The sequence below is a fragment of the Cyanistes caeruleus genome, chromosome Z (assembly GCF_971803275.1).
Source record: "Cyanistes caeruleus chromosome Z, bCyaCae1.hap1.1, whole genome shotgun sequence".
NCBI classification, from domain to species: domain Eukaryota; kingdom Metazoa; phylum Chordata; class Aves; order Passeriformes; family Paridae; genus Cyanistes; species Cyanistes caeruleus.
In genome coordinates, this window is record NC_141732.1 from 53,038,301 (window position 1) to 53,066,289 (window position 27,989).

Genomic DNA, 27,989 nt, shown 5'->3' on the forward strand with positions numbered 1-27,989 from the left:
GGGTGTGCCCGTGAGGCGGGGGCAGAGGCGGGTCAGGCCGGCGGGGGATGCTCGGCGCGGCCTGGCGGGGTCAGGGCCGGCGGCGGGCGGGCAGGTGGCGGCGGGCGGGGCGAGCGCGGCGCCGCCCCCGGGCCCCATTGGCGCGGGCAGTGGGGGCCGCTCCGCGCCGCCCCCCGCGCTCAAGTGCGAGTGCCCGGCGGTGGCGGCGGGGCTGCGCTGGGGGCATGCAGAGCTGCGGGCGCTGGTGGGGGCGGCTGGCGGCCCGCGGGGCTCCGCACCTGCGGGCGGCGGCGGGGCAGCGGCGCTGGGGCGGCGGGGAGGCGGCGCGGTGCATCGAGCGGCTCCTGCCGCGGCACGATGACTTCTCCCGGCGGCACATCGGGCCCCGGGAGCAGGAGAAGCGGGAGATGCTGCGAACCGTCGGGGTGCAGGTAGGCGCCGTGCGGGGCGGGGGCGGCGCGGCCGGACCCTCCCGGTGCGGGCTGTGCCGCCCCGCGGGAGCTAACCGCGGCGTGCGGGCGCTTCTTGCAGAGCGTCGAGGAGCTGATGGACAAAACCATCCCGGCCAGCATCCGCCTCCGGAGGCCGCTGAGGATGGATGACCACGTCTGTAAGTGACCGCATGGCCCGGGGTGCTCCCGGGCTCCCCCCACCCTCCCGCGGCCCATTCTGGCCGCCGGCGCCCGTGGGGGTGGGTGGGGGGCACTTGGGGTGCGCACCCCCTGCCCCCCGATGTCCCCGCTGGTGCGTGTAGCCGTCTGATCTTACCCCCCGAGTAGAGTTCGGGGTAAGACTTAAATAAGCGTAGTAGTACAGTCACCGACACTTCATTCTTCTCCGACCAACTCCGTGGAGCAATTTGGCTGCGGCGTTTATTTCTCTCCTCTTGGAAATCGGTAGGAAAATGTGTGTAGCAGACGGGGGCTGCTCGAAAACTCGCTTTGGAGCTCAAGTGCTCCGTTGACTTCACTTTGTCCCAAGAGCCTGATGTGAAGGAAAAGTACGACTAAAAATCGTCCCCTTACTGTGGACTGTAGCTTCAAATGGGCCGCTGTCTTTTGGTGGTTCTTGCGTATCAGCAGGATTTCTTTGTTACTCCATACGCCCACCCCCCCACCGCCCCTTAATAACCTGCATATTTTAATAACGTAAAAAATCTGTGTCTCTGTATTATGGCTATAATAGAGCAGACTAATGGCCGGAATTTTAAATCTGTCTAATTGAGTGTTATGGGTAAACTGCAGGAATACTAAACATCTGAGTCAGCTATTTTGGCACTACAGTAATTCAGCAAATTGATGTAGAAAACTTGATGTAACCTTTCATGAGGTTTTAGATATTAATGTTTTTGGGAGTTAGCAAGCACACATTACAAAATTTCTACCTGCATGACTGCATATTTGAGCGACATCTGTGAACATGATGCTGGAAGTCCTGTAAGTGAAAGAAACTCTTAAAAATCCCCAATGCGGAACAATTACACTAAAACTAACAAAGCTCAATGGCCATTCAGATATGGGATCCAGTTACATAAGTATTAACTTCATTTCTGTGTCACAATCCTTTGCCTGATTTGTAGAAAACTTGATTCCTCTTGCTGGCATTTTCTCATTGCTCATCCATGTGCTGTAATTTGAGTGTAAACTTCAGGCCTGCAGCTCCAGTGAGGTTCCTGGCCAGTTCAATCTGGTTACTCTGAGATGACATCACGCATGAGAGGCAGCACCACAATGAACAGCCAGGAAAACTAGACCCTGAAAAGACAGACTTTAGCCAGAAGGGATACAACTGGGACTGAAAGTTTCTACCTCTAAAATGTTTTATCAGTACAATGGTATTTCAGTCTTTGGTAACTTTCTATCTTGTTAAAATGGGGAGAGGCTGGGTCAAGAGGCAGAATTTAACAACCTTCTTGTGTCTGTAAAGCTGCTGAAAGTACTGCTTGGCATATTTCTCTACGGTTAATGCGTTTTAATCCAGGTACTCCCTGATTAAGAAGTGATTTTCACTGACCTCAATGAAAATTTATATTTTCATATTATATTATAATTATATTATATTTTTAGTTCAGTTGAAGTAGTGAAATGCAATTTGTCACTAATAATTATGTCCTAGAAGCTTTTCTAATTTTTTTAATCGTTAGTTTTTATTATTAATTAATATGATACTCTTACAAAACTTTACTTCACCAAAACACACCTAAAAGTGATCGTGGACATTAAAATACATATGCTTTATTGAAAACTAACCTGATGGTGTCAACCTAAGTCACAATCTTGATGCAAACCAAATGCTGATTTTCCTAGTAATTTTGGGTGGATGTCTCCTACACAGCAGTGCATTAGCTGATGTCCTGTTGTAGGCAAGTTCTTACTGTGCAACAGGACCTCATTAGCTAACAGTGTATTTAGTTCACTGGCATTTTTCTCCACTTGCTATGCTGTTCTTGTTCCCTTAGAGTAAACTTTGAAAGAATGTGACTGTGATGCAGAGTTTCACATTGCACAGCATGCAACAGTGAGTTTTCAAAAGAGATGCTTGCATGAGGTACAGAAAACTTTTTTTTTCTGTACACTGCTGCATTTTATTTCTGTAGCCAGTGTGCTGGACTGTCTTTTGTAATTTAATGTGTAGTTATTTGTCACTGGTTTTCCCCTACACTGGTAGCAGAAAATTCCACAGCTTTTAAAAGAAAAGTTAAAAGCCTTAGCTTAAAATTGTGCAACGTCACATTGGACATCTTGTACCCAGGACATTGTAATCTGAGTGAAGCTTGCTTCCTCTTTAATGTACCATTACAGAGAACATTTTCCTATCACCATGATGGTATATCTTATGTAAGGATGGGACGCTATTCCTCTGTTTTCCTCTTTTTATGTAAAGGAAAATAGGAAATTGGGAAGTGTCATGAAAACTATGCTGTTTTAATTTAAACAATTGCTTTTATTTGCATGAGTGCTCTCACTGTCTCTCTAACTCACACATGGAAAGAGAGAATAGAACATGACAATGCAAAATATGTCATTCTGTGAACTTCAGCATTTATAAAATTGATAATACAAATACAGCAATTTCCACTTGTCTTTGTAACTCAAAAATGTAATCATAGTGACTCCACAAATTGGAGTGCAGCTGAACAAATGAGCAGTGCTAGAGCTACTCCTTTATAGTAACAAACACAGCTGGGCTTACATTGAAGTCTCACTGAAGTCAGTCCTTACAGATAGAATTGGACATGTTGTTCAATAAAGCCATGCACTACCATAAAAAGCATGTCTGTGTATCATAGGTCTCTGCAATTACATTTGGGTGTTTTGGAAAACTTTCATAGCTGTAGACCTCATCTCTGGTGTGTACATTTGATGTGTACATTTGATATATAATCTTCAAGTTTTGATTTGGTGTGTGTCACTAGGAAAGATTACATTACAGATCCTTCCATTGATAATCTCACAAATTGTCTAAGAAAAATAAATCAAATATGTGTATGCAGCAGCAGTAAAAAAAAAAAAAAAAGAAAAAAAGAAGTTCCTGTGGATGGAGTTTGTCCTAAAGAGCTTCTTTCTATGGCATTACATATTCCACTGATGATAAGTAAACCTCTGATTACAGTAGAAGCCCACTCCTTTTGTACCTTTGTTGTCTCTCCTAGACATTTTAGCACAGACCTAGTCTTCAGTGGAAGAATGAAGCTTCATTACTGCCCCTGAAGGACATAACGTATATAGAAAGACTTAACTGGACATTTCCTGAGTTTAGAAACTCAGGCTCTGCAGAGGGATCTGGACAGGCTGGATCATGGGCCAAGGCCGTGCTGTGAGGTTCAACAAGGCCCAGAGCTGGGTCCTGCCCTCGGGTCACAACAGCCCCAGGCAGTGCCACAGGCTGGGGCAGAGTGGCTGGAAAGCTGCCCAGAGGAAAAGGCCCTGGGGCTGCTGGTGACAGCAGCTGAACAGGAGCCAGCAGTGCCCAGGTGGCCAAGGAGGCCAATGGCATCCTGGCCTGTGCCAGCAATAGTGTGGCCAGCAGGAGCAGGGCAGGGATTGTCCCCTATACTCAACAGTCAAGTTGTGAGGCCATACCTTGAATCGTGTGTTGTTTTGGTCCCCTTGCTACAAGAAAGACACCAAGGTGCTGGAGGGTGCTCAAAGAAAGTCTATAAAGCTGGTGAAGGGTCTGGAGCACAAGTCCTGTGAGGAGCAGCTGAGGGAGCTGAGGTTGTCTAAGCTGGAGAAAAGGAGGCTCAGGCTTGTTGCTCTCTACAGCTGCCTGAAATGAGGATGTAGCCAGATGAGGGTTTGATCTCTTCTCCCAGGCAACAAGTGACAGGACAAGAGGAAATAGCCTCAAGTTGTGCCAGGGGAGGTTCAGCTTGGACATCAGTATGAATTTCTTCACTGATAGGGTGGTAAGGCATTGGAATGGACTGGGCAGGGAGGAACACAATTCCTGGAGGTGTTCAAGGAGAACGTGCCTTGTTTTGTAAGCACTTAGTGCCATGTTTTGTATGACAAAGTGGTAGTCAGTCAGTGGTTGGAGTTGATGATCTTGGAGGTGTTCTTCAACCTGAATAATTCCATGATCTGTTTTTCATAAGTCTGAATGTGTAGCCATTCTGGTAAACGCCAAGTTTTACTAGTACAAGTGCATCTATACTCTAAATGCTTTTTCAATAATTATTAGTGTTATCTTTATTGGCAGATTTTTTTCTTGTACTGCCATTGTCACTGAGGGAGGAGAGGACTGTAGCTTGTGCTTAGAGGTTTCTGAAATAAAATAGTTTCTTTGGTATGTAAGAGAACAGGACTAGCTATGTCTATCCATTTGGTCACAAAAAAATAAAAAGCAAAAGCCATTTTAAAAGTGTCTCTTGATATGAGCCCACTGACTGTGTTGTAAAACCATCTGAATATACCACTGAATTCCAGTAGGGGTAAAAGAGAAAAATGTCTGATTTCAGCTAACAGTAAATTTCAGTCCTGTACCTCAGCTAATTGTGGAAGAGGGGCTTTTTTAAAGTCAGATTTTTCTGCAGACAGTTAAGGAAAAACATAATTTTGGCATGTCACTTCTGTTCAGTCAATATTTACAACAAGGCTAGACATCTGTTTGGTACTTAATTGGGATCAGCTGGTATTACAGAGCTTTATTTCAGGGTTACAGTAAGTAAACTTGAACAATCAGCTTTTCTTTAGGTATTGAAGGTGCTTTAGCACATATGTCGTGCTTTAGCACATATGTCGTGATTGGCCCATTTGAAGGAACGTATTATCTTATTTAAGAGTAATACTCTTTATTTCATCCCTACAAACCTACAGTCTATGTCAGTCATAGTTGTCCCTGCAATGCTGCCATGGTATGTCCATCTTTATAGGTAATGGATAGGTCTTGTGCATATGTTTGTATTTCTGCTTTTTTGTTCAGGATTTGAATTTTTTAAAAGGTTGAATTAAAAAAATACTTCTGCGAACTCCAGCACAATTTTTTTTTTCTCAAACATTCCCAGGTACATTCTCAAATTTTAGAATTTATCAACATAGATCCTAAAATATTAAGAATGTAATTGGGTCTCCAGTCTAAATGTTATTACAAGTAATACTGTTCAGAAGCAGTTACATTGTAATAAAGACTATTTGTGTTTCCAAATTAACAGCTCTTTTTGCAGTGAATCTTCTTTAATAGGTTGTTATATTTTAAATACCAGTAAAAAATTAATTCTGTGTGAATTTATAATAATCTCCTAATGTCAGTCAGATTTTCATGTTCCCTGCTGCTGGGGTCCAGGCAGTATGATTCAGATGCCTGTGGCAGGGGTAATTGCTACCCTGCAAGGTGTTGCCATACACAGTGCAGAATCTGTATTACTACCCAGGACACTTCACTCCTCACACACTTTGAGGCTGCTGCTCTTTTTTTCACAGGCAGCAGCCCTTGTGGATAGAACAGGGAAAGGCATCTTCTTTTACTCAGCTTGCCCCTGCTTTGGCTCCTGGCAGCATCAGGTTGCCTGTGCTGCCCAGGCTGTCTGGGTGAGCACAGGTAGCCTGAATGGAAGAAGGGGCAGGGCACCATGGCTTACTGCCTATGTCTTGAAGTTATGGACACAGCACCTGGAATATGCACTTTCCTTGTGCTGTCCTACAGCATTATTACTGTGTGCCCGACAGTATTTTGGAACTAGTTTTCTTCAATATAATCTGTTCTGTGCGGTTTTTTTAAGAGACTGAATTAATTACCTAAGAGAAATAAATTAATCCCCCTTTTATCAGCTGTTCTAAGGATCTTTCTTCCTTGATCTCAGAGGCTAGATTGTTTTTTAAGATCTGATATAAAGTGAATAAAAATATATCAGACAAATAGTAACCTTCTTTTTGTATTGCATGGTTCAAGTTGTGTAACTTGAACTGCTCCTTCTGTATTTTCTCCACTCCTCTTCAAGTACCATATTTTGCAGGTATCTCACAAGTTCAAAGCAACTCTACTGTGCTAACCACAAAAACACTAGCAAAAATAACAGTGTGTCATTTTGTGATCTGATAATTCAGTCTCTTTTACTATTTTTGTGATATATTCTGCCTCTGCTGCATGTAGATGTAGCAATATGAAAGTGTTCTTGCAGAACTTCTCGGATCCTTGGTAAGTTTTCTCCAGTTATAAGACAGGAGTATAGCAAAAGCAGTGGACCTTGTTCTGAGTACTGTTTTTGATCATAATTTCTAATGATTTGATGAGGGGAATAAAGATCAACTGCAGTGACTTAGCTTGCAATTTTCTCTTTGCTGAACAAGGTTCTTGAAGAATTTTTATTGTGCACCCAATAAAATGAGTTTATGATAAAGGCATTTCAATGGCTTTTTCATAGAACACTGGAAACAAACAGCTGAGTGTGAGGGTAGCTGAAATACAGGAAATTTTTCTTTCTGTTTTATTTTCCCATTTTGCATATTGCTTCTTAATCACATTGCTGGGAGAAATAAAAAGAAATTAGTTACACAACCAAAAAATATATCAAGTCATGTTTTTTTGAACCATTTTTTTAGGCATCCTTTTTGTTTTAGTTTTAAAGAAATTAATAAACATTTAGAATAATACAAATTTCAGCTACATATGCTCCAAGTTCTATACTTCATACAGCAGAAAAAGTCTGTTATTTTCAAAGTTTGGTGACAGTCTTGGGGACAAAAATGGAAATGTAGTAACTTCATTATGACTTTGAAAATTAATTTTTAAGCATACATAAGATCACTCTTGTGTTTCACAATCACCTGCTTTTGTATTAGCATTAGCTGCTTACAAAATGGTCAATAAAGAGTTAGACCCCTTTCACAAGTAACATTATGGATGAATGAGTGTTGAAACCTAGGCTTGACAGGGTGGGAAATGAGGCTACTGACAGAGACACAGGACTGGTGGAGACACAGGTCAGTCTCCTGCCCCTGCCCAAAACTCTCTTGTGGGGTAAGACCAGATTGCTCATGGCTTCATCCAGTCAGAATATGAAACCTCAAAAGGTGGAGACCCTGCTCCACTGCTGGACTGTCCCCATGGGCCCAGCTCTCCCTATCTCCAGCCTGAGCCTCTGACTCTCCTGCTATGCATACACTGCTGTTAAGAGCCCAGCTGCATCTCCTCCATCCCCTCCTGTTGGTGCTGGGGGCACTGGTAAGAATGGTTTGTTTCATTGCTTTCCTCTCTGGTCTTTGGACTCCAACATCTGTGTTAATTTCTCTCACCAGGCTGGTTACCTGTATCAGTCTTACATGAATTCAGAATCCTATCGGTGTAAAGTAAACACTGAATTAATGAAATCTGCATGGATTTAAGTTTGGTCGTAGGTATGCCAGCCTAATAGATAAATCAGGGGCTATCGACTTCCCTTATTCAGGACTGCAGTTATATTTATGAGCTGTTTCCTAAAGACCTACTGTGATGAAGTACTTCAAGGCAGCAGAAGGCAAGGGGTAAGGTGTATTTATCCCTGGTTTCTCCAAAGAGGCATGTCAAATGTGGGAGATACATATTTGAGCTCTACTCCTCCTTTTGCCCTTATGTGACCAAAGGAGCAGGGTAAGTAAGGTGAAGCAGGAATGGAAGGATTTAACCCTGGTTAAAATTAGCTGTGTAACTGTCTTCACAGGTAGCTCATTAAAATGTAGTAATTAAAAATATATTCAGTCTTGGAACCTCTCAGTGCAGGTACTCTAGATGGAGTGTGGTTCTATTCTTAAATACCATCTCTACCTAAGCTTCCTGCAACCTCACTAGGCTTTTGGCTTGGTGCCTTCAATCAGTTTGGAAGCAGGTTTATTTCAGAGATCTCTAGCACAAAGTAAATGGCTATGTGTAGTTGTTAGCTACAATTGCAGAGAAATAACTCTAGAAGAAAAGCCCAGTTGGGCGAACAAAGGAAATGTTATCTGTTACATTGTGCAGTATTTGTGGTATGTGTTTATTGCAGAAACCACGCTCAGTGCTTTTTTGTGTGTGATGTTGAACTAGCAAGCAAGTTAAATGATAGCCAACTTCTGCCTTCAGCTGCAATTTGGAATTAAGCAAGGAAATTCATTACCATTTCCAAGAAATCATTGATGTTTGAATTATGCAAGAGTACAAGCCTCTGTGTGAAACTGCAACCAAACTGTCTTTCATCAAACTTTTTGCAAGTGGTAGAGGAAGGTCTCTACAATGTTAAAGCTCACTTAACAAACAACTGCATCTGTCTTATTATAAACACTGTGGGAAGAGTTCTGGGGAGTGGAATTTTTCACTACACTTTAGAAACTTTGCCATAGACATTGCTGAGTTCAAGCCTAATAGGCATATAACAAGTCTCCAGGAAAAATAAAAAACTGTAGTTTACGGAAAGTAGGAAATGAGTCTTCATACATTAGATCTACTGGTAACACTGAGTAATAGGCAGAGAAGAAATGAGCTTTGAAATGAGAACTGAACATAAGTAAAAAAACTCTGTGAAAAGTGTAATGTGACTGTGGAAGAAATTAATTAAAAACCTGTAGATTTTTGAAAAAAAAAATTGTTTATGCATGAAATGAAATAATAGCAACTTGAGTTAAAGGAAAAAGCTTTGAAATCAAAACTGGAATTCTAATATTCTTGCACTAGATTGCACTAGAAATTAATTCAAAACCTAGATAATTATTTGCCACCAAATTCCAGAAAATTAACTGTTCTGATTTGATCTCTCTTGCTGGAGTAACTTAAAGAGAGAGAAAATCGATTTTGAAGCATCCAGGGCCCAAGGTATTCTAATTCTGTGATTCGTAGCATTAAATTACAAAGTGTTACCTTCAAGTTGTGGTGCAGAGGGAACAGAACTTGGTGTAATTGTCCCATTACAGCAAACTCTGAGGTCAGATTTCAAGGTAGAATTAAAAAACAATTGCCCCTGTCACCCAGGAGGATTGGTGTACAGTTCTACCCAGGTCTGTTAGGTTAGGATGACCTACCTCTGTGTGTTCTTAAGACAGTCTACTGATCATCTTTCTGCATCCTCAGCTACTAATATATTTTTCAATTACTACTCTTTGGCTAACTCTGTGTGATTTTTGCACAGATTTCAGGACACTGAGAAGTGAGACCAAAGAGTAAACTATGGCTGGGGGAGAGAGGGAGTGCAAATGCTTTCATTCTATATACTTCAAAATCATTCTTTTGTAATGTCTTCAAACTAGATTTGCAGACTCATTTGAAAGTAACTCTCATTTGGAATGTCTTTAACTGGAAATACTCTTATTAACACTTGTTTGTTTGTTTGTTTGTTTTTTAATAAAATGGTGAAGCATGCTAAAATTGAATTAAAAGAGCTGTTCTGTTTTATCAGCAATTTAGGGAAAATGTGAGAAAATAGAACTCTATGATACTAAGAAATTATTCCTGGGTGCTTGGTGTAAGTCCAGTTTGTGCAAATATGACTTTGATAGAAACACTAAATGACAGCTGTGGATGGCAATGGCTTCAACCAGTGTAGATAATGCATGATTCATCTAATAAAAGAATGTCTTCTGAGGTACTTTTTAATGCATGTTCATGGGTCTCTTCTGGGTTGAATGTACATTGTATCAGCACAAAAAGAGCTCCTAATACCTACAGCTGTTTCTCTCACTATTCTTTCCACATGCTTTGGAACCCTGTTATTATTCAGATGTTACATTTTCCAGAATTCTGGCAGAATTTAAACTTTCCTAGGATATTTTGTCAGATAATTACTTTGTCTTTGCTGTTCTTGCACTTTATTCTGCTACTGTTTATACTTGCACCACCAATGTTGGGTTTTTTTTTTCACAGTGGGGTAGAAGACATTTCAGCTAATAACTGTTACTGTTACATATAGCTGAAGCATTCTGACATAATTTCTTTCCAATTAGGTGAAAATGAAATCCTTGAAACTCTACACAACATTGCAAGTAAGAACAAGATATGGCGGTCCTATATAGGCATGGGTTACTACAACTGCTCAGTGCCTCAGCCCATCGCACGCAACTTGTTGGAGAATGCAGGATGGTAATCCACCACATTTTATTGTTAAATGTATATGTATAAGTACACATTTGTCCCACAAACCTATTTTTTTTTTTTCTACTAAGGCTTTCATATATTAGGTAATGATGTGTATCCTGCTGTATTGGAACTGTATTGTTCATGCTCAAGCTAGAAATTTACTTTAGAAGATGTTTTTTTTCTGAAAAATATGCCACTGGTTTTGCAACTTCTATTTACACCTCTTATATATTATAAACTAATAAAAGATCACATGTTTTCTATAAGGAAGTGTACAGACCTACCTCCTAAATGGAAGTAATTCTTTCCTAACTTTTGCCTAAATTAAAAACTTAAGCTCCCTCCTCCATGGGTGTACACAATTTGGGTGGAGGTAGTTAGAATACTATGCAATACTATGATGGTGATTTTCTGATGAGGAACTAAGAAACTTCTAAGGAAGTAGAAAATTTTAGTCTATTCTCTTAGTATTTCTTTCTTGTTTTTTGGGTTTTTTTTTAAACCAGAGACCTTCAAGGATTTGAATGTTTATCCATTAAGTGAGTTCTTGTCTTGTCTGATCAAATAACTCTCTAGTGAACAGCAGTGACACTGAACTATCATAATATGAAAAGGCTGAGAACATTGTACTTCATTCTGATCATCCAGTTGACATTTCAGTTTCTAAAGAACTGTAACTCAGAAATGATGCAACAGGAAAAGCTAAATTTCATGTGGAGTCTCACTTTCCAACAGACTGAATAACACCCTGCATTTTTACATTTAGTTTACAAGTTCCCTTATCACTAGTCACTAAGGTCCTTCTTTTATACTGTCATATTGTCTTTTATACAGTTTTACAACCTCCATCTTTATGACTAATTTTTATTTTAGTAAAATCTGTATTTGTTTTATATATATTTTTGAAAGCCCAAACAACTACAAAAACCTACAGCCAACCAAAGGATCGTATTACTCAGTGCAAAAAGTCATTGATACTTAGATGTTATGTATTTTCTATACTTTGAGTTGCCATAAATGGGTCTACTTATCTGTAGACCTCTAAGACTTATTTATTTTTCAATTTGTTGGCTCTCTTTGCATCACTGGTGGAAAAGTTGCAGTGTTGGAAGTCAAGGAATCTGTGAAGTACATCCATGCAAACTTTTATTTGGCCTTTTTCTCATTCACTTTTTGCAACATATGCAATCTAAATATTTCAGTACAGTACCAGGAAAGAAATTATCAGTTGACAGAAGCAAAACCAAGAACATTTGGAAAGCAAGTAGAACAAAATGAACTGCAGACTTTTCAATCCTAAAAATTATGTAGTGTTAATGAAAAACAACTGAGTCTGTCCAGAAATCTGATCTTGCACTGCCCAGTGAAGTCAAACTAGATGGCTAAAAGCTAAACTATTAGATAGCTAAAGTAAAGGCTAAAATGTTTGCTTTAAAGTATATGTGTCTGTATGCATATGTATGTGCTAAAGCAACTATGCAGGCTTTATGGAAGCTGTTTGGGAAATCAGACTTCTTACTTCTGCTGAGTGTGTAACGCTTTCCATGCTGACACACATCACACTGCAGCTCCAAGGGAAATACTACAAGCTCAGGCTTATTGCTTCTGATCTATTCTGTCACCCTTACATAGCTTGTGTTTGTTTTGCTTGGCATTTGTTAGAACAACTGAAAGTCTCCTAAAGTTCAACTCATTTGATTCCTTTGCCTCCAGACATTAAATGTGTAAGAATGCAAACCTGTACCAAGGATGCCTGCAGTCTTCACATCTCTAGTGTAAATTATTAAACTTGGTAGTTAGTAACACTCAGAATGTAATGAAAACATTGCATTCTGAAAATAACTACATACTGTGCAATAATTACTTCTAGAGAGTTTGTTTTTAAATTACTTTAAAAAGTCACCATGTAATATAGGTTCAGGCAGAACACAGAATGCAGACTAAAGACAGATATTTTCTTTGAAGAAATTGTGGAGAAGTAGAATCAATTAAAATATGTAGATGATTGAAAATGCCAAAAAAAGCCTTTTAAAAGGAGTGTTTAACTAAATGTGCTTATAAGAGGTGTCTTTAATTTTAGAATTATTAAGCTTCATAGTAGTTTATGGCAGTACTGGAATTCAAGATTCCTTAGTTGATTATTTGATTGCGTTGTCTTTCTGAAATTGATTTGTTTTAGTTCAGCTGTGTTGACCATTCAAAACTGTAACATCAAAATCATAAGGCTTCATTAATTTTGTTTTGTAATATAGTGTACTTTCCCAGCTATGTGGAGCAGAAGTTCTCTAATTCTCTAATTAATTTCAGTTAATCACAATGTTTTAATTCTTGTTAGTCTAATTCTAGTTCCTTCTGCAAATTAAAATACAAGAAAAGGCCCTTAGGTGAAATAAAATGGGAAAACCTGATTGTAAAACTTTAGGTACAGAGGAGTTTCTTCTAATTAATAAAAGTTGTTGCTTGTGCAAAGGCATTTGGAGTAATTATTTTTATTGGTGAGAACTGAGTGGGCTGGGCAGGAAATAAATCTTAATACTTCCAGACTGAAAGTTTATCTGGCCAAATGAGCACCAGGTTTAGCTGCTGTGGAGAAAAATAGGTCCTACTGTTTGGATTAGCAAGGTTGCATGCAGCCTGGGACATGGTCTCACTTGTGAACTATGCAGTCATATGATGGTAATTAGCTTTGTGCTAGAACTGGCCAAAAATGACATAAAAACTACAGGTTTTGGGAAAATCATCAATATTATGTACTCTATATATAGCTATTGCTTTCTGTTACTGTACTGAATAGTGTATGTGAATAAGCAGATGTGTCATTTAATTAGACAGTAAATACATTAGCATTATATATTACACTTTGAGTTCACACATTGAATATGTCCTCCTACCTTTTGCATTTTGTTGAGGACTTCTTTCCTACTTTCTTTTTCACCTCACTATTTTCTTGCTTCTCTCATCTTGCTCAATACCAAGTTCTCCAACTTGTTTTTCAAAAATCTTTGTTTTTTACCTTCTATTGATTTTACATTATTTGAGCTTCCAAATACTGGAGTCTTTCTGGAAAGCTTATACCTTCACTTCATTTTTCAAAAGTTTAAGACTTGCTACTGGCCTTACTGGCCTTTTAGGGAAACAAAATGCTGTTTTCTTCCATCACTAGAAAACAGAGGCCACAAGTGTTTGCACTTACCACTTGCTTCTGGCTGCTACTCTAAATTCAATCTGGCGTAATGTCTGTTCTGGACTACTGTGCAACCCAGTGCCCAAATTTCCAGCAGTGAGAGGAGAGTCTGATCTCTGTTTTTGTCTTTCATCCCTGGACCCATGCTGCTTTGCTTTCTGGACTGTTATAAAAGAGCATTTCCCTTAGATTCTTGTCATTTTGAAGGAGTTGCTTATATTGCCACTTTTGTGGTGTTTTGTTCACCAAATGACAACAGATAAAACTTACATCAGTCTGACTTCCCTCCACTAGCATATATGGAAACTGTCATTTCACAAGAAGTTGCGTACTTCTGAGCTTGATTCCGTGAAATGCCAAGTGCCTTTCCTCTTAAAAGGGTAGAAAAGACGTGAAAAATAAAGGTCTTTAGAAACAGTATTGAAAAATCATGGCAATATCTTGATATGATTGAACAACACATTCTCCTTTGAATATTGTGACTAGATTTAATTCTTCCACACTCATCATCTACTTACTCTGTTCCTTCTCCATAATGCCCTCACACCTCTGTTTTAAAAGTAATTTCTCTTTTCAAAATGGAGAAACAGAATTCTTGTCCTTTAAAAAGTCAACACCAGAAGATAAAAATTACGACTTCTAAAAATAACTGTATTCAAACAAATTTCCATATTAATGAATTACACATTACTATTTATTTTTTTCTGTGATACAGTTCAGTTATATATTGCCATAACTTTTTTACACATTTATTTTCCTAGACCCAGACTCAGAACTTTATTCTTACAGGGTTACCCAGTATACTCCTTACCAGCCCGAGGTGTCCCAGGGCAGGCTGGAGAGCCTCCTAAATTACCAGACTATGGTGTGTGATATCACAGGAATGGATGTGGCCAACGCGTCTTTGCTGGATGAAGGGACAGCTGCTGCAGAAGCCATGCAATTATGTCACAGGTACTGTGTTCAAATGTATGGTTAAATCACAGGAGGAAGTAGTTTTGGAATTTGAGGGCATCTATCCCTGTGTAGGCAATGGGTTGAATATAGGTGTGGCCTTCTTATTATGAGCAGTTCACTGAACAACTAGAGTCCATTTTGCCATGCCCCCAGAGAAGTTGTTGACATAAATGTTTAACTCAGACATTTAAGGCCTTCAGAAAACTAAGGACATAGGAGAAATTCTAGAGGAAGGAAGTCTCATCCTTGTTGGAGGAAGGTTGGGCTAGAGAACACTTAAGAAAACTGGACTTACACAGGTGTGCTGCATTTGTGGCTGCTGAGGGAGCCTCCTGATACAAGGCCATCCTGGGTTGTCTCTGAACAGCCACAGTGATGGGGAGAGGTGCCTCAGCAGTGAGCAAAGCAAATGACACTCCTGTCTCCAGGAAGGGAGCAATGAAGATGCAGAAAACTACCAGCCAGCCAGTCAGCCTCACCTCGATCCCTCAGTGACAGCTGAACAACTGCTAGCTCTGGAAACCATTTCCAGACATGCGGAGGACAAGAAGGATTAGTAGTCAGGAGCATGAATTAACACAGAGGGAGGTCATGTTTGATCAACCTGATAACTTTTTGTAGTTGAGTGACTGGCTTGGGAGGGGAGGGCAGTGGGTCTCCCTTAAATCTCCACAGAGAAACCAAAAATCATGATTGAGGTGGGAGAGAGATAGATGGAAAACTGAATGTTGGCCCAGGGGGTGCTTGTCAGTGACATGAACTCTAGGTGGAGGATGGTTATTATAAGCCAGGGAAAGCAATGGGTCCAATTAATGATCTGCATGATGGGGCAGACTGTATCCTCAGCAAACTTGCTGATGATGAAAAACTTGGAGGATCAGCTGATAGACCAGTGAGTCATGGTGCCTTTCAGAGGGATGTGGACAGGCTGAAGAAAATGGGTTGACAGGAACCTTGTGACGGTCAACAAGTGGAAGAGCAAAGTCCTCCAGCTGGGGGAGAAGCAGCCCCAGGCATGTGGGGTACATGATGGGGTCTGGCAGGCTTGAAAGCAGCTTTGCTGAAAAGGCTTTTTTGGGAGGTTGGGTGACACCAGATCGAACACAATCCAGCAGTGTGTACTTGTGGTCAGTAGGCCAGCAATCTCCTGGGCTGCGCTGGAAGGATGAAGGAGTACTGCCAGAAGGCCAGGGAGGAGTCCCTCCCTCTCACCCTGATGAACTGACATCCCACAGCGCTATGCCCACCTTCCCAGTATGGCAGACACATGGACATACAGGAGAGAGTCTAGTTGCCCCACCTAGGCTACCAGCCCAGCTACTGGCACCCAGACACAAACCTGCTCCTGCTGATACCACCACAGACACAAGGCTGATTGCTTGATGTGCTGCCCCAATTGCTGGCACTCACTCCATTCCACTATCTGCAGCCATTTCAGTTGCTGCACTATGGAAATGTGGATCCTTCATAGCCTGACTCCAGTGGCACTCACACACTCATAAGCACAGAGGACATGGAGTCCCCTTACCCGTGCAGGGAATCAGAAAGGTATTTAACAATAAGAGAGGATGGACTTCACTAGTTAGGTGCAGGAGCTTCAGCAACCATTTATATGTGACTATCTCAGTTTATCCTGGTATTTTGCTACACTTGTTGCTTGCAGGATCCCTTAACTGTATTATTTTCCCTCTGAACATCTCATAATAAGACACATTTGCAATCCCCAGATGCTCTTCTCGTGCATCCCATAATGCCTACTTGCTGAGTGGGGGTGGCACCCAGATGGTGTGCCTCTTTGGGCTGGTTAATTAGTTAGAGCTCCCACTTGCCTGGTGGCCTCTTTGCTGATGGGTCTCTGTCGGGCTGGCCTTCCATGAGAAGCGCCTGGGAGCAGCAGGGACAGGGCTCCTCCTGTTTGGGCTCCTGCCATTGCCTCTCTGTGGAGGATGCACAGGACCTTTTCTCACATCAGTCTAACAGACTGCGGCCTGAGAATTTTGTGTCCATGAAAGTTGAAGATATGCATTATCTTTTCCCATCAGTGATTAAAGCAAGCTTTACAAAATGGTGGAGTATATAATTCTAAGTTGCTAAAAGTGGAACTGTTACTGGTATACCTGAATCTACTTTCATGGATGCCTGTTGTCAGGCAGTGTGAAAGGGATTTGCCAATCAAATGAAATATGAGAAAGGATTGAGGGTCACTGCGGAAGTGTATATCAGGAAGGTGATTACACAGCAGAGACTGTCTAATCAGAGTTTTGTATGTGTAAAAATAGTTTTCTAACTATTCACTAGTTCAATGCCTTGGTGTGACATAAAATTCTGCTTACCAGAGAAAACTAGGGCATTGTCTTGCCAGAATCATAGAATGGTTTGAGTTGGAAGGCAACTTAAAGATCACCTGGCTCTATCCCCTCTGCTGTAGGCAGGGATACATCTTCTTCATCTCACTTTACCTACTTGAATGGCTCATGTGTTTTTTGTCCAGACCAACACAGAAAAATCTGTATTAAAGACCACAGTTGTATTCCTTTAAAAGTGTATGTGGAGCCATTCCCATGCTTTTGAAATTAGCTCCCTGTTCTGTTTCATAATCTATTTTAATTTTTGTCATGTATGATTCTCATTTGGTGTCTGAAATTAACTTTCCGTATGTAAATGTGAAATACGATTCAATCTTACACTTAATCTGGTTATAATAACCAAAATTCTCAACTGTCTTTTTACAAAGGAAAACTCACTTCTAGAAAATAAGCTAGTTTATTTCCATGGAAGACAATATATTATTGATGTGTAAAATGTCTTTTTCTTTTTTTTAACAGACACAACAAAAGGAGGAAGTTCTATGTAGATGCTCGATGCCACCCTCAAACTATAGCAGTGGTCCAAACTAGAGCAAAGTAATGTTTTCCTTCATTTTCCACCATATCTTTTCCCTTACACTGAATCATTTTCCATCCATGCCTTTTTGCCATACACCTAACATTTCTGGCCTTTTTTTGTGCTTTCTTTGCAAACGAAAAGCTGAAGTATATTATCATTTGGCAATACTTCTAGTTCAAATACAGCTGCAAAGAAATTAAAGCTGTTTAAAAAGAGACCAAACACATGATAAAAGGAAAGTATTTAATTTTCCCTTTAAATTGTTGCACAACTATATACATTTCACTGTTGAATTCAGTCTAGTCTTTTTTTCTTTTAGTAGGAAGCAAGTGTCTTAACCATTCTCGGTTTGCTTTGCTCTGTATTTCTGATGGAAATATCAAATGCAATTCTTCCTCTGTGCTATATACCATGAAATGCAACTTTCTCAATGTTTAGCGCTGCAAAGATGTTCAACTCTGTATGTTAAAGAAAAGAGACATATATAAGTCCATTAAAACATCTTATTAAGTATCACTCCAAGTTTGGAGGTGGTTTGAATATTTTGCCTTCTGAATGTTTTTTTCCAGTTATATAGGTGTTATAACTGAGCTCAAATTACCCCATGAGATGGATTTCAGTGGAAAGGATGTCAGTGGAGTGTTATTTCAGTATCCAGACACCGAAGGGAAGATCGAAGACTTCTCTGAACTTGTTGAAAGAGCTCATCAGAATGGGGTAACGTAAATTTTATTGGTCACACAGATGTCAATCTGGTGCATCAAATCAAATATTCATAGAAACTTAATGTTAAATATATACCATCTCAGCTACAAGCAGCTGATAGCCAATACAACCATTGCACTTCAGCTCCTTGCAAGTGATGTGGAACTGATAGAAACTAAATTTAAAAACCTAGCTCCCATGTCAGCATCATTCCTTCCGAAGAGAGGCTGACTGCTTTATGCATTTCTCTTCTCAGACTCTTGCCTGCTGTGCTACTGACCTTCTGGCCCTCTGTATTCTGAAGCCTCCTGGAGAGTTTGGGGTGGATGTTGTCCTGGGTAACTCCCAGAGGTTTGGCGTTCCGCTGTGCTATGGGGGACCCCACGCAGCATTCTTTGCTGTCAAGGAAAATCTAGTGAGAATGATGCCGGGCAGAATGGTGGGTGTCACAAGGTAAGAGCTCCCTCTGCCATTAAGTGAAGATTGAAATCATAGAGTCTTAGAATCCTTAAGGTTGGAAGGACCTTCAGGATTGTCAAGTCCAACTATCAGCCTACCACAATGTTCACCACTAAACCATGTCCTCTAGTGCCATATCCACACATTTTTTGAACACTTCCAGGGATGCTGATGCTGTCACTTCCCTGGTCAGTCTGTTCCAATCCTTTAGAACCCTTTCTTTGAAAATCTTTTACCTGATATCCAATCTAAAGTCTCCCCTCAGAGATCCTAGTAGTACGTAAGAAGCCATACAAAAAGACACTATGACTATCTTGTGCAGCCTTTATGAACAACAGGTGACCATGGCGTTGTACAGAGCACCCTTTTTTCTTGAAAATGGTGAGACTAAAAGTTGCCTTCAGTCTTGAGGAAGCAAGTTTCAAGAATTCCATTTGTGTAGAACTGTCTATTATTCTTGTGGCATTGTGGGATGAAGAGATAATCAGAAGCAGAGTGGGTTCATTGTGCTGGCAGGAGGCTTTGCAAGCTAACTTACTCCACATATTTTGTACTGTTAGACCTTTTTCTCTGTCATCCAGTTGTACAAAACATAAATGGGAAGCAGTAGAAAATTCAGTGAACCTCCAAAATAATGTAGAAGGAACTTAATCTAGTTCGAATTTTAGTTATGCTTAAACAAAGCAGAGAAATAGTGTGCAAAATCTGCTTCTAATAGTCATTGATGGTGAGGTACTGCGTATTTTGACAAGATGTCTAACTAGTAATAATTGAAATGCTAAGTAATTGTCACTAGAAAGACTGCATATCTTTGGCACAGAGGCTATCCAGAAATACTTCAGTAACCAAAATAACAAAAATAATTACAGTTATAAATAAGCTTAGGAATATTTAATTTGTATTATTTTTCAGTTAAAATAGCTGCAATACTCTGTGTCATTCTAAGGCAAATACCCAAATCTCCTGTAGTTTGTTTAGAATTTCACTGTGTGCTCTACCTGACGAGCCTTGATACAAACAGGAATCTAGAGGTGTTCTAGTTTTGTTCTGTTTGGTATTGCGACTGTCCTGACTTATGCTTGGTTGTCTCTGAGGACAGATAGTTTCAGGTCAGCATGCATAAAGCCCTGTGTTACCAATAACTGTAACTTTAAAGTAACAGAGGCAACATTTTCACTTGTGACTTAGAGATGCCAGTGGGAAGGAAGTGTACCGGCTTGCTTTGCAAACACGAGAGCAGCATATCAGGAGGGACAAAGCTACCAGCAACATCTGCACTGCGCAGGTAACTTACCTTTTGTTTTCAGTACTAGAAGGGAACTAGCTGAACAGTGAGTTAGCTTTACTTTAGAGAGATTTTAGTGGAAAAATGAAGGACATAGAAATATTCAGTTGTTTTGAGTCCTTTGATTAATGGGGTCTGCTTGAAAAGAGAGTTTTACTACCTGTGTCCTTACTGTAGTGCTGAATTCCTGCAGTGTCATGAATCTGTCTTGTAGCACAAACACCATTGAGTAATGCCGTGTTTGTTATAAACAAGACAGAACTCTTCATAAAGTAGAAGGCAATTCCAGTAGTCTGAAATTTCCAACTCAAAGCTGATGAAATAAACGTCTAAATTGTAAAACTAATTCAAATTGTCACAACTTACGTTTTTTGTCTGTGTGATTTGATACAAGAATGTTACATCACCAAAGTGATATCTTTACAGGGAAATACCATTATTAAGTAAGTAAGTATCCAAAATAGTTATTTTCAGCATACTTCCACAGACCTCCAGTCAGACAAGGTAATAACTTTTTTTGCTCCCGTCATTGCCTTCCCCCTACTCTTAATGTTGTGACAGATTTTGAGGAGAGATTATTATTATTATTGACACAAGTTTAAGTACTTAGTATTCAGGAGTTACTCTATAGTTTTTTTTTTGTACTGATCCTAAACAATGGGTTCCTGTGAGACTAGCCTGACTTTAAAGTCTCCAAATGTCTGTTGCAGTAGTTGAATTGAAGTACATGTTAATTGCTAAAACAGTTACATTTCAAATAGCAATGAATTCATACAGTTTCATAAAATTATTCTGTCTTTCCCTCCTTTTATTTTGTAGGCAATACATAAGCAGCTAAAACATCAGCTGAGGATATGTGATTGTCTCTGGGTGCTAAAGAAACATTCCTAAGTTTAGTTTTACATTTAAACATTTAATTTAAACTAAACTTACACGAAGTAGTCTTTGCTAACAATGTCTTAAACTGTGTTTGGATCCTAGGCTCTTCTGGCTAATATGTCAGCCATGTTTGGCATATACCATGGCTCTGATGGACTAAGGCATATTGCAAGACGAGTGCACAATGCTGCTCTAATCTTGGCTGAAGGTGCGTACTTAATGGGCACAGAAACTCTTCTGAAGTCCTTACCCCTTAAATAATACAACTTAAATAAACTTACAGGGTGAGGGCAGGGGTGTCCATTTGATGTGTGTTCTCTCAACTTGAGAGAGGCCATTTTATTACAAAATACACAGCTGTTTTTTTTTTTCTTTTTTGTGTAGTTCTGGTAATGACATCCAAGAATTAGGTGTCTGTGTGGTAAGAATTTGCAGATGTTGCTTCTGTTTTCTCAGGAAACTAACAGAAGTCTACAGAGTGAGTCTCTAGATGACAGTGTTGAGCTGTTAGTGATACTGTTTGCCAGCATCTGCTGCTTTTGATAGACCATCCTAGTTTTCACACAGAAATCTGCACAAAGTATTTATAATATAGAAAAGGAAGGTAATAAGTTATATTAAAGCAACAGAAACATTTAACTTAAATTGGGTGGAGTATCATACCTCCTATGTTTGTATTTCTACAAACATAGAAATCCCAAAGCCTACCAGCTAAAGAAAAGCACAGAATCTGTAGCAGAAAATAATGATTGCGTCTGGAGTATGTGGTCTGGGAGGGTTTTTTTTTTCATTGATAAGACTACCACTGCTGTCAGAAGGAGCTATACAAAACTAGAATGTTTGGAACCAATGGAATACTGTAAGAAACATACATACTTTACTTGTAAGTTTAGCCAGAGGACCTCTTGCTACTGCAAAAAACCCTAAGACTCTAAACTTCGGATTGGCAAGCTCTGTGACAGTTCAAATCTTTTAATGTCTTTCCAGTCTTATTATTTTGTCCTTATTGCATTCATATACAAAGTCTGCTGCTGTATATATGTCAGATTTGAGATATCAGAATGACTTGCTCTAGACTCAATCTGTATTACTACTTAGGTTTGAATCTGATCATTTGCATTTCATACACAGTGACTTTTCACTAAAAAGATGATGACTTTGCTGCTTTTTGCACAAGGGGCATATTTTGCTTTATTATGTAAAAGCATTTACTTATGAGATATGTAATATTGCTCTGCAACTGCCGCCTGAGCAAACAATACAGTGTGCATGTAATAGAATTAACTTACTGTTTTTTATAGGTCTCAGGCGAGCTGGTCATAAACTACATCATGATCTGTTCTTTGATACCTTGACGATCACGTGTGGATGCTCAGTCAAAGAGGTTTTGGACAGGGCAGCTCTTAGAAAGATTAATTTTCGGATTTATAGTGATGGCAGAGTAAGCAACTTTCTAAACCTTTGATAAATTCAGAAATTTTGTAGTATGGCATTTTCTTTGTTAAATTTCTGATCATTAAGTGTGCTAAACAGAACAAAACTATATAAGATCTTGTCATTTGCTCATATATATCTATCAATTATAAGGATAATATAAAGAATGAACTTAAGTAACACACTGAACTTCCAGAAATAATGGTTATGTTTTCATTTTATGCCAACTAAAAGGATTATCTAATTTTTTTCATGCTAAATATGTCACTAAGGGGTAGAGTGGAGAGACTCTAAAATTTAATTATGAAATACAGGGTGACATCTGGAATTCAGGTCCTATGGCAGTGTTTGAAGGCAGACTGAAATCTAAACCACATTTTGGTTGGCGCTAAGGCGTCTCACAAAGTGTAGTATGTTCTGTAAATTGGAACAGGGGGAAGGGTTGTCACAGGAAAACAGGCAATTTTCCTATTAAGTACAAAAGCAATTGGAAATGCTAGAAACAAAGTAATGAGTCTCAAAGTTTCTGAGCCAGATGGCTTGGATGGTTTAGAATGGTAAAGGAAGAAACTAGAAAATGTTACATAAATAAAATAAATTTACATATCATAAATACCTATAAATATGTATGATTTTAAATATTTTTTATAATATATATATATGTATTTTGGGTAGGCTGTTTTGGGGTTTTTTTTCCCTCTTGTGTTTCTAGAAAGCTTTTCTTGACCAAAACAAATGTACTGTGTCTCTAGAATAAACAGCTTTGAGTAATTATTGGTGCTTTTATCCATAGCTTGGAGTATCACTTGATGAAACTGTAAATGAGAAGGATCTAGATGACATATTATGGATTTTTGGTTGTGAATCTTCTTCTGTAAGTACATAATAAGTCATGTGAATTAAATTATCTGAATGTTTCCAGAGTTTAATGAAAACCAAAACTGGTCTTGTGGTTTCTATATGATGACCATTTATAAATGTTAAGAATTAATATTAAGAATTTCAGAGACTCTCTTAAATAAAGAGATAGTGTTAAATAAAGGATTTATATAATGCCATTTTCTAGTTGAAGCACTTAGTTCTTTTTGTCAGCTTGGACACCTTGCATTAGGGTATTACTTCTTCTGTGATGGCTGGGACATGGGGGTCAGTTATTTATTTCCATAAATAATGGAATTTTTGTTGCATGTCATGAGCATTTAGCAGCAATACCTACAAGATGAGGGCTGCTCTGAGATATTAAAACTACCCACTTTTAATACAATGCTGTTGTCATGCTAGGTATATGCAGATACATATGATATTAAAGGTGGCAGGTTTCACCTTAAAAGCTGACTGAGTCCTGAGGTAAACAGGTAGCATAAGCCAGTTCTGATGGAAGTTGGTTACAGAAAAAACAAAATTCCATGAAAATATTTGACTCTATTTCTTTTTGTTGAAGGAGCTAATTGCTGAGGGTATGGGTGAAGAAGCCAAAGGCATCCTTAGCACCCCATTTAAGAGAACTTCCAATTTCTTGACACACCAGGTTTTCAACAGGTTTGTGAATGTATGTTTGCTATTTTTAGGGAATCTGAAGTATCTCCTTTCAAAACCAGCAGTGGAGTCAGTTGAGGATGGTTTTGTACCTACATTTATATAGTGACTCATTACTCTAAAATAGGATATTTAGTAGCATTTTTAGTTATCTGTCTCATTTTAAATGAGCAGAGCAATACCCATGACCACTGAGGGGTGTGTTTTTCCATCAGTCTGCTGCATTGTACAACCTACTACTTGAGGACATGGTATCCTTGTATTCCATATTTACTGGTAGTATTACTGAGATAATAATAAGCATTTTTAATCTGCGTTGCCATTAGCAAGCTTGAAGTGCCAGTTTGGAAAGAACTACTTTGTATATATTAATAACTCTCCTCAGTCTTACTTCTTTGTTGTGTTCTTTTCCTTTGTAGCAGCTGGTATAACTAATCTGCTTGCCTTAACACTGTGTTTTGTGCTCTCCAGCTATCACTCTGAGACAAATATCGTGCGGTACATGAAAAGATTAGAAAACAAAGATATTTCCCTTGTTCACAGCATGATTCCCTTGGTAGGTATTTACTGAAAAGAAAAGACAGAAAACCTGTACTTACCTACGTGCTTATGTATTTCCATAAATACTGATGTGTGTTTGTATTTTTAGGGGTCCTGCACAATGAAGCTCAATAGTTCTGCTGAACTCACAGTAAGTTGCAATAATACTGTCTCACTTGGTATTCACACGAATAAACTGTCTAGCCAGTGTCATTCTAGAAAAGGCTGCTCTTGCTGTAATACTCCAGCTGAGAAGGGAATCTCAGTAGTAGCTAAAGTCACCCTCTCCCTTTTCTGCTAAGAAAAAATTCTGAAAAGCACAAGTAGGACAAGTAGGACTGCAACAACACTAGTGAAGTATGTGGTCTTGAAGACTCCATTTTGAAAAAAATTATGAAAATAATTTTTTGGGACTAGGTGTCACAGTCCTTCCTCAAGCAATGTTGCATTACCTAACTTCTGGCTGCTTTACATATCTTAAAATCAAATCCTCAGAAATATGAAAAGTCAGGTGGGACAGGCAATTCATGCTTCTTTTTCAGTTTGCGATTTCTTAGGATAATTCCCTTTTCCCCAGCTGAAGGGTTTCCAGATATCTTCATATTTCTAACTAATAGCAAATGAAGCAGAGCTTTAGCCAGGCTGTTTGATCACCAAATGACTTTTTGATTTGGAGTGAGCTTCCTTTGCTCTCTTCCTGTTGTTTTCTCACTTTCATCTTTCACCAGTTTCCTTTGTCCCCTTTCTTTCACTGCTTTCTCTCTCTCCCTTCACTATTTTATGTCTTGTATATTTCCTCTAAGTAAAAGTAATACTATTCCAGACAACTCCTCTCTGTTTACCTTGTGATCCCATAATATCATACCTTGTGAGCTCTATGTAAGGGTAGGTGAAACTAAGTAGTAGGAGAACTTAAACGAATTTTAAGCATATTCTTAATGTTAAAAAATCGTTACTGAAAATCATAGGATCATTTATGTTGGAAAACACCCTTTAGATTAAGTCCAGCTGTTAACCTGGCACTGAGTCCATCACTAAACCATGTTCCTGATCACCATATCTACATATCTTATAAACACTTCCAGGGGTGTTGTTCTGCAGTTCTTTAGGGAGGCTGTTCAAAGGGCTTCTGTGAATACATTTTTCTTTAAACCCAGTCTTATTAAAAGACCCAGTCTTTTCTTTAAACCTCTTGTCTTATCAGTTACTACCTGGGAAGAGACCAACCCCACCTGGCTATACCCTCCTCTCAGGCAGTTGTAGAGAAGAGACCAGGTCCCCCCTGGGCCTCCTTTTCTCCAGCCCAAACACCCTCAGCTCCCTCAGATGCTCCTCACAGCACTTGTGATCCTATGAGCACTCCTTAAGCCCACCTTGGTGAGCCTTCACCAACTTTGTAGCCTTTCTCTGAACATGCTCCAGAACCTCAATTTCTCTCATGGAGAGAGGGGCCCGAAACTGAACACAGGATTTGAGGTGCAGCCTCCCCAGCGCTGAGTACAGGGGACAATCCCTGCCCTGCTCCTGCTGGCCACACTATTGCTGGCACAGGCCAGGATGCCATTGGCCTCCTTGGGCACCTGGGCACTGCTGGCTCATGTTCAGCTGCTGTCACCAGCACTCACAGGTCTTTCCAGGCACTCTGCCTCCAGCCTTTAGCTCTGCCTGGGGTTGTTGTGACCCAAGGGCGCAGAAATGCCAGTAAAAATGTGATATCACACTCTTAAGGGGAAAGCAGCACCCAAGATTTGCAGATACTTATAGTCAAAAAGAAATGAACAAAATCAGAGCACACAAAATAAACTTACAGAGTTTTATTAGTAAATTATACACTTGGCATTGAAATTGGTATAAATTAGTCCCTTGTCTTCTAGCATAAACCCATGATGGTGTGTTTTGAATAAGTGAAAGATTGAAGGGGTGGGGGGGAGAAATTAGAGAGGAGGAAAGAAAGAAAGGAAGAAAGAAAGATCACTAGTCTTGACTCCTGTGATGATCCAGCTGTGTGTCCAGGTGTGTCCAGGATCCCAGGCGCCTCTGCACTTGGGCTTCTACCTTTTTATAACTAAGCTTTCCTGATCCTGGAGGTAAGTTTCTTGCTCTCTGTGCAAATTAGTTATCATGCATAGTCCATGCACAGTTGTTCTAGGCCTTTCTGGAAATGGGTCAGAGGGCTTTGGGGGGGTCTTTGGTGGTCTTGATTCCCCTCACTGGATCAGCCTTTGGTGAACGGTCCATGCCGTCTTCTCAACTTCATTGCTGCACTTGTGCTGTACTGTGTTGTGCTTATGTCCAGAAGCCAGAGCAAGGACTATTGCCCCAGGAAAGTGCTGTTCTACCTCAATGTGGTCCCCTTCTCCTCCTGCAGCCTGTTGTTTCTTGCCCTTTTATGAAGCATGCTCGTATCAACAGTCCTTGGTTGGTTCCACTGCTATCTGTCCATCAGTGTTTGAGACATACACATTAGCTCCTGACCTTGTAGGCTTTTGCAGCATCCCATGGCTTAAACATCAACCTGGATTTGGTGATCTGTTGAGAAGGGAAAAAAAGAGCAAGAGAGAAAAGCGAAAATTCTATAAGCTACTTCTAAGCTTTGGGCATAACTTCTTTATAATATCCCAAATCTTTGCGTAATCTGATTACCAAAAAAAAAAGCTAAAAGGTTAACATTTAATCAGTTAACATTAGACCTTATTGAACCTCACATGACTGGCCTTGGCCTCATCAATCCAGCCTGTCCAGATCCCTTTGTAGAGCCTTCCAAGCCTCCAGCAGATCAACATACTTGGTGCTTGATACTTCATGGACCATAAGGAGACTTCTTTCCTTCACAGAGTTTAGCAACAGCACAGAGCTGTCTGTATTTTGTTGCAGCACTCTTTATGTTAGTTGTTTTTTTTTTTTTATTTTTATAGCCTATTACATGGAGGGAATTTGCCAACATCCACCCTTTTGTTCCTCTGGATCAAGCTCAAGGGTATCAGCAGCTTTTCAAGGATTTAGAGAAGGACCTATGTGAGATTACAGGCTATGACAAAATCTCCTTCCAGCCTAATAGGTAGGAAATTTTTTTCTGTGTGTTTGCACCTTGAGACACAATTCCAGAAACTTATCTCCAAAGAGAATGTGCAAGCCAAAAATGTAAGAATTTTCCAAAATCAAATTTGTCTTGAATACAAGATTATGAAATTACAAAGTAGTTTAAAAAACTTTTAAAAACTACAGTATTTTATTTTGTCTCATCTCTTCTAAAAGTTTAATGATTTGGTCTTTTTAATTCTTTTAATATTTCCCCCCTATGAAAATAAAGATTTGGAATAGGAATAAGATGTATGAACTGCCAGGTGTTCAATTGTTGAAACTGGTTAGTAGTGTACTAGGTTTGACTGAAGAATGCTTAAGATCTGTGTGCTCACAGAAATTATTAGAGCAGCATTTAATGAGTACTGCTGCAGCCTGTTTATGTCCACTAGCAGTTTTGATACAAAATGAGCAGCAAGAACTTACTCTACTCTTAGGCTGTCAGTGAAAGACCTTTTATGTTTCATTATATACACTTTGCTATGCATTTCAATATTAGTTTGCCCCTGTAATCAAGCACAGAGT

The 27,989-nt window shown here is 39.6% G+C and overlaps 1 protein-coding gene across 1 annotated transcript in view; it reads left to right on the plus strand.

Annotated features, from left to right (window-relative positions):
- The first annotated feature begins 224 nt into the window (after window positions 1-224).
- The window catches only part of GLDC (glycine decarboxylase), a 41,239-nt gene continuing 13,474 nt past the window's right edge, over window positions 225-27,989 (plus strand). The window contains exons 1-15 of the mRNA XM_086867890.1: window positions 225-431; window positions 532-610; window positions 10,386-10,521; window positions 14,492-14,656; window positions 17,485-17,562; window positions 18,115-18,262; window positions 18,507-18,703; window positions 19,898-19,994; window positions 20,976-21,081; window positions 22,175-22,314; window positions 23,101-23,181; window positions 23,749-23,846; window positions 24,315-24,399; window positions 24,493-24,534; window positions 27,299-27,441. Coding sequence (XP_086724016.1) covers window positions 225-431; window positions 532-610; window positions 10,386-10,521; window positions 14,492-14,656; window positions 17,485-17,562; window positions 18,115-18,262; window positions 18,507-18,703; window positions 19,898-19,994; window positions 20,976-21,081; window positions 22,175-22,314; window positions 23,101-23,181; window positions 23,749-23,846; window positions 24,315-24,399; window positions 24,493-24,534; window positions 27,299-27,441 — 1,802 coding nt within the window. The remainder of the gene's footprint in view (window positions 432-531; window positions 611-10,385; window positions 10,522-14,491; window positions 14,657-17,484; window positions 17,563-18,114; window positions 18,263-18,506; window positions 18,704-19,897; window positions 19,995-20,975; window positions 21,082-22,174; window positions 22,315-23,100; window positions 23,182-23,748; window positions 23,847-24,314; window positions 24,400-24,492; window positions 24,535-27,298; window positions 27,442-27,989) is intronic.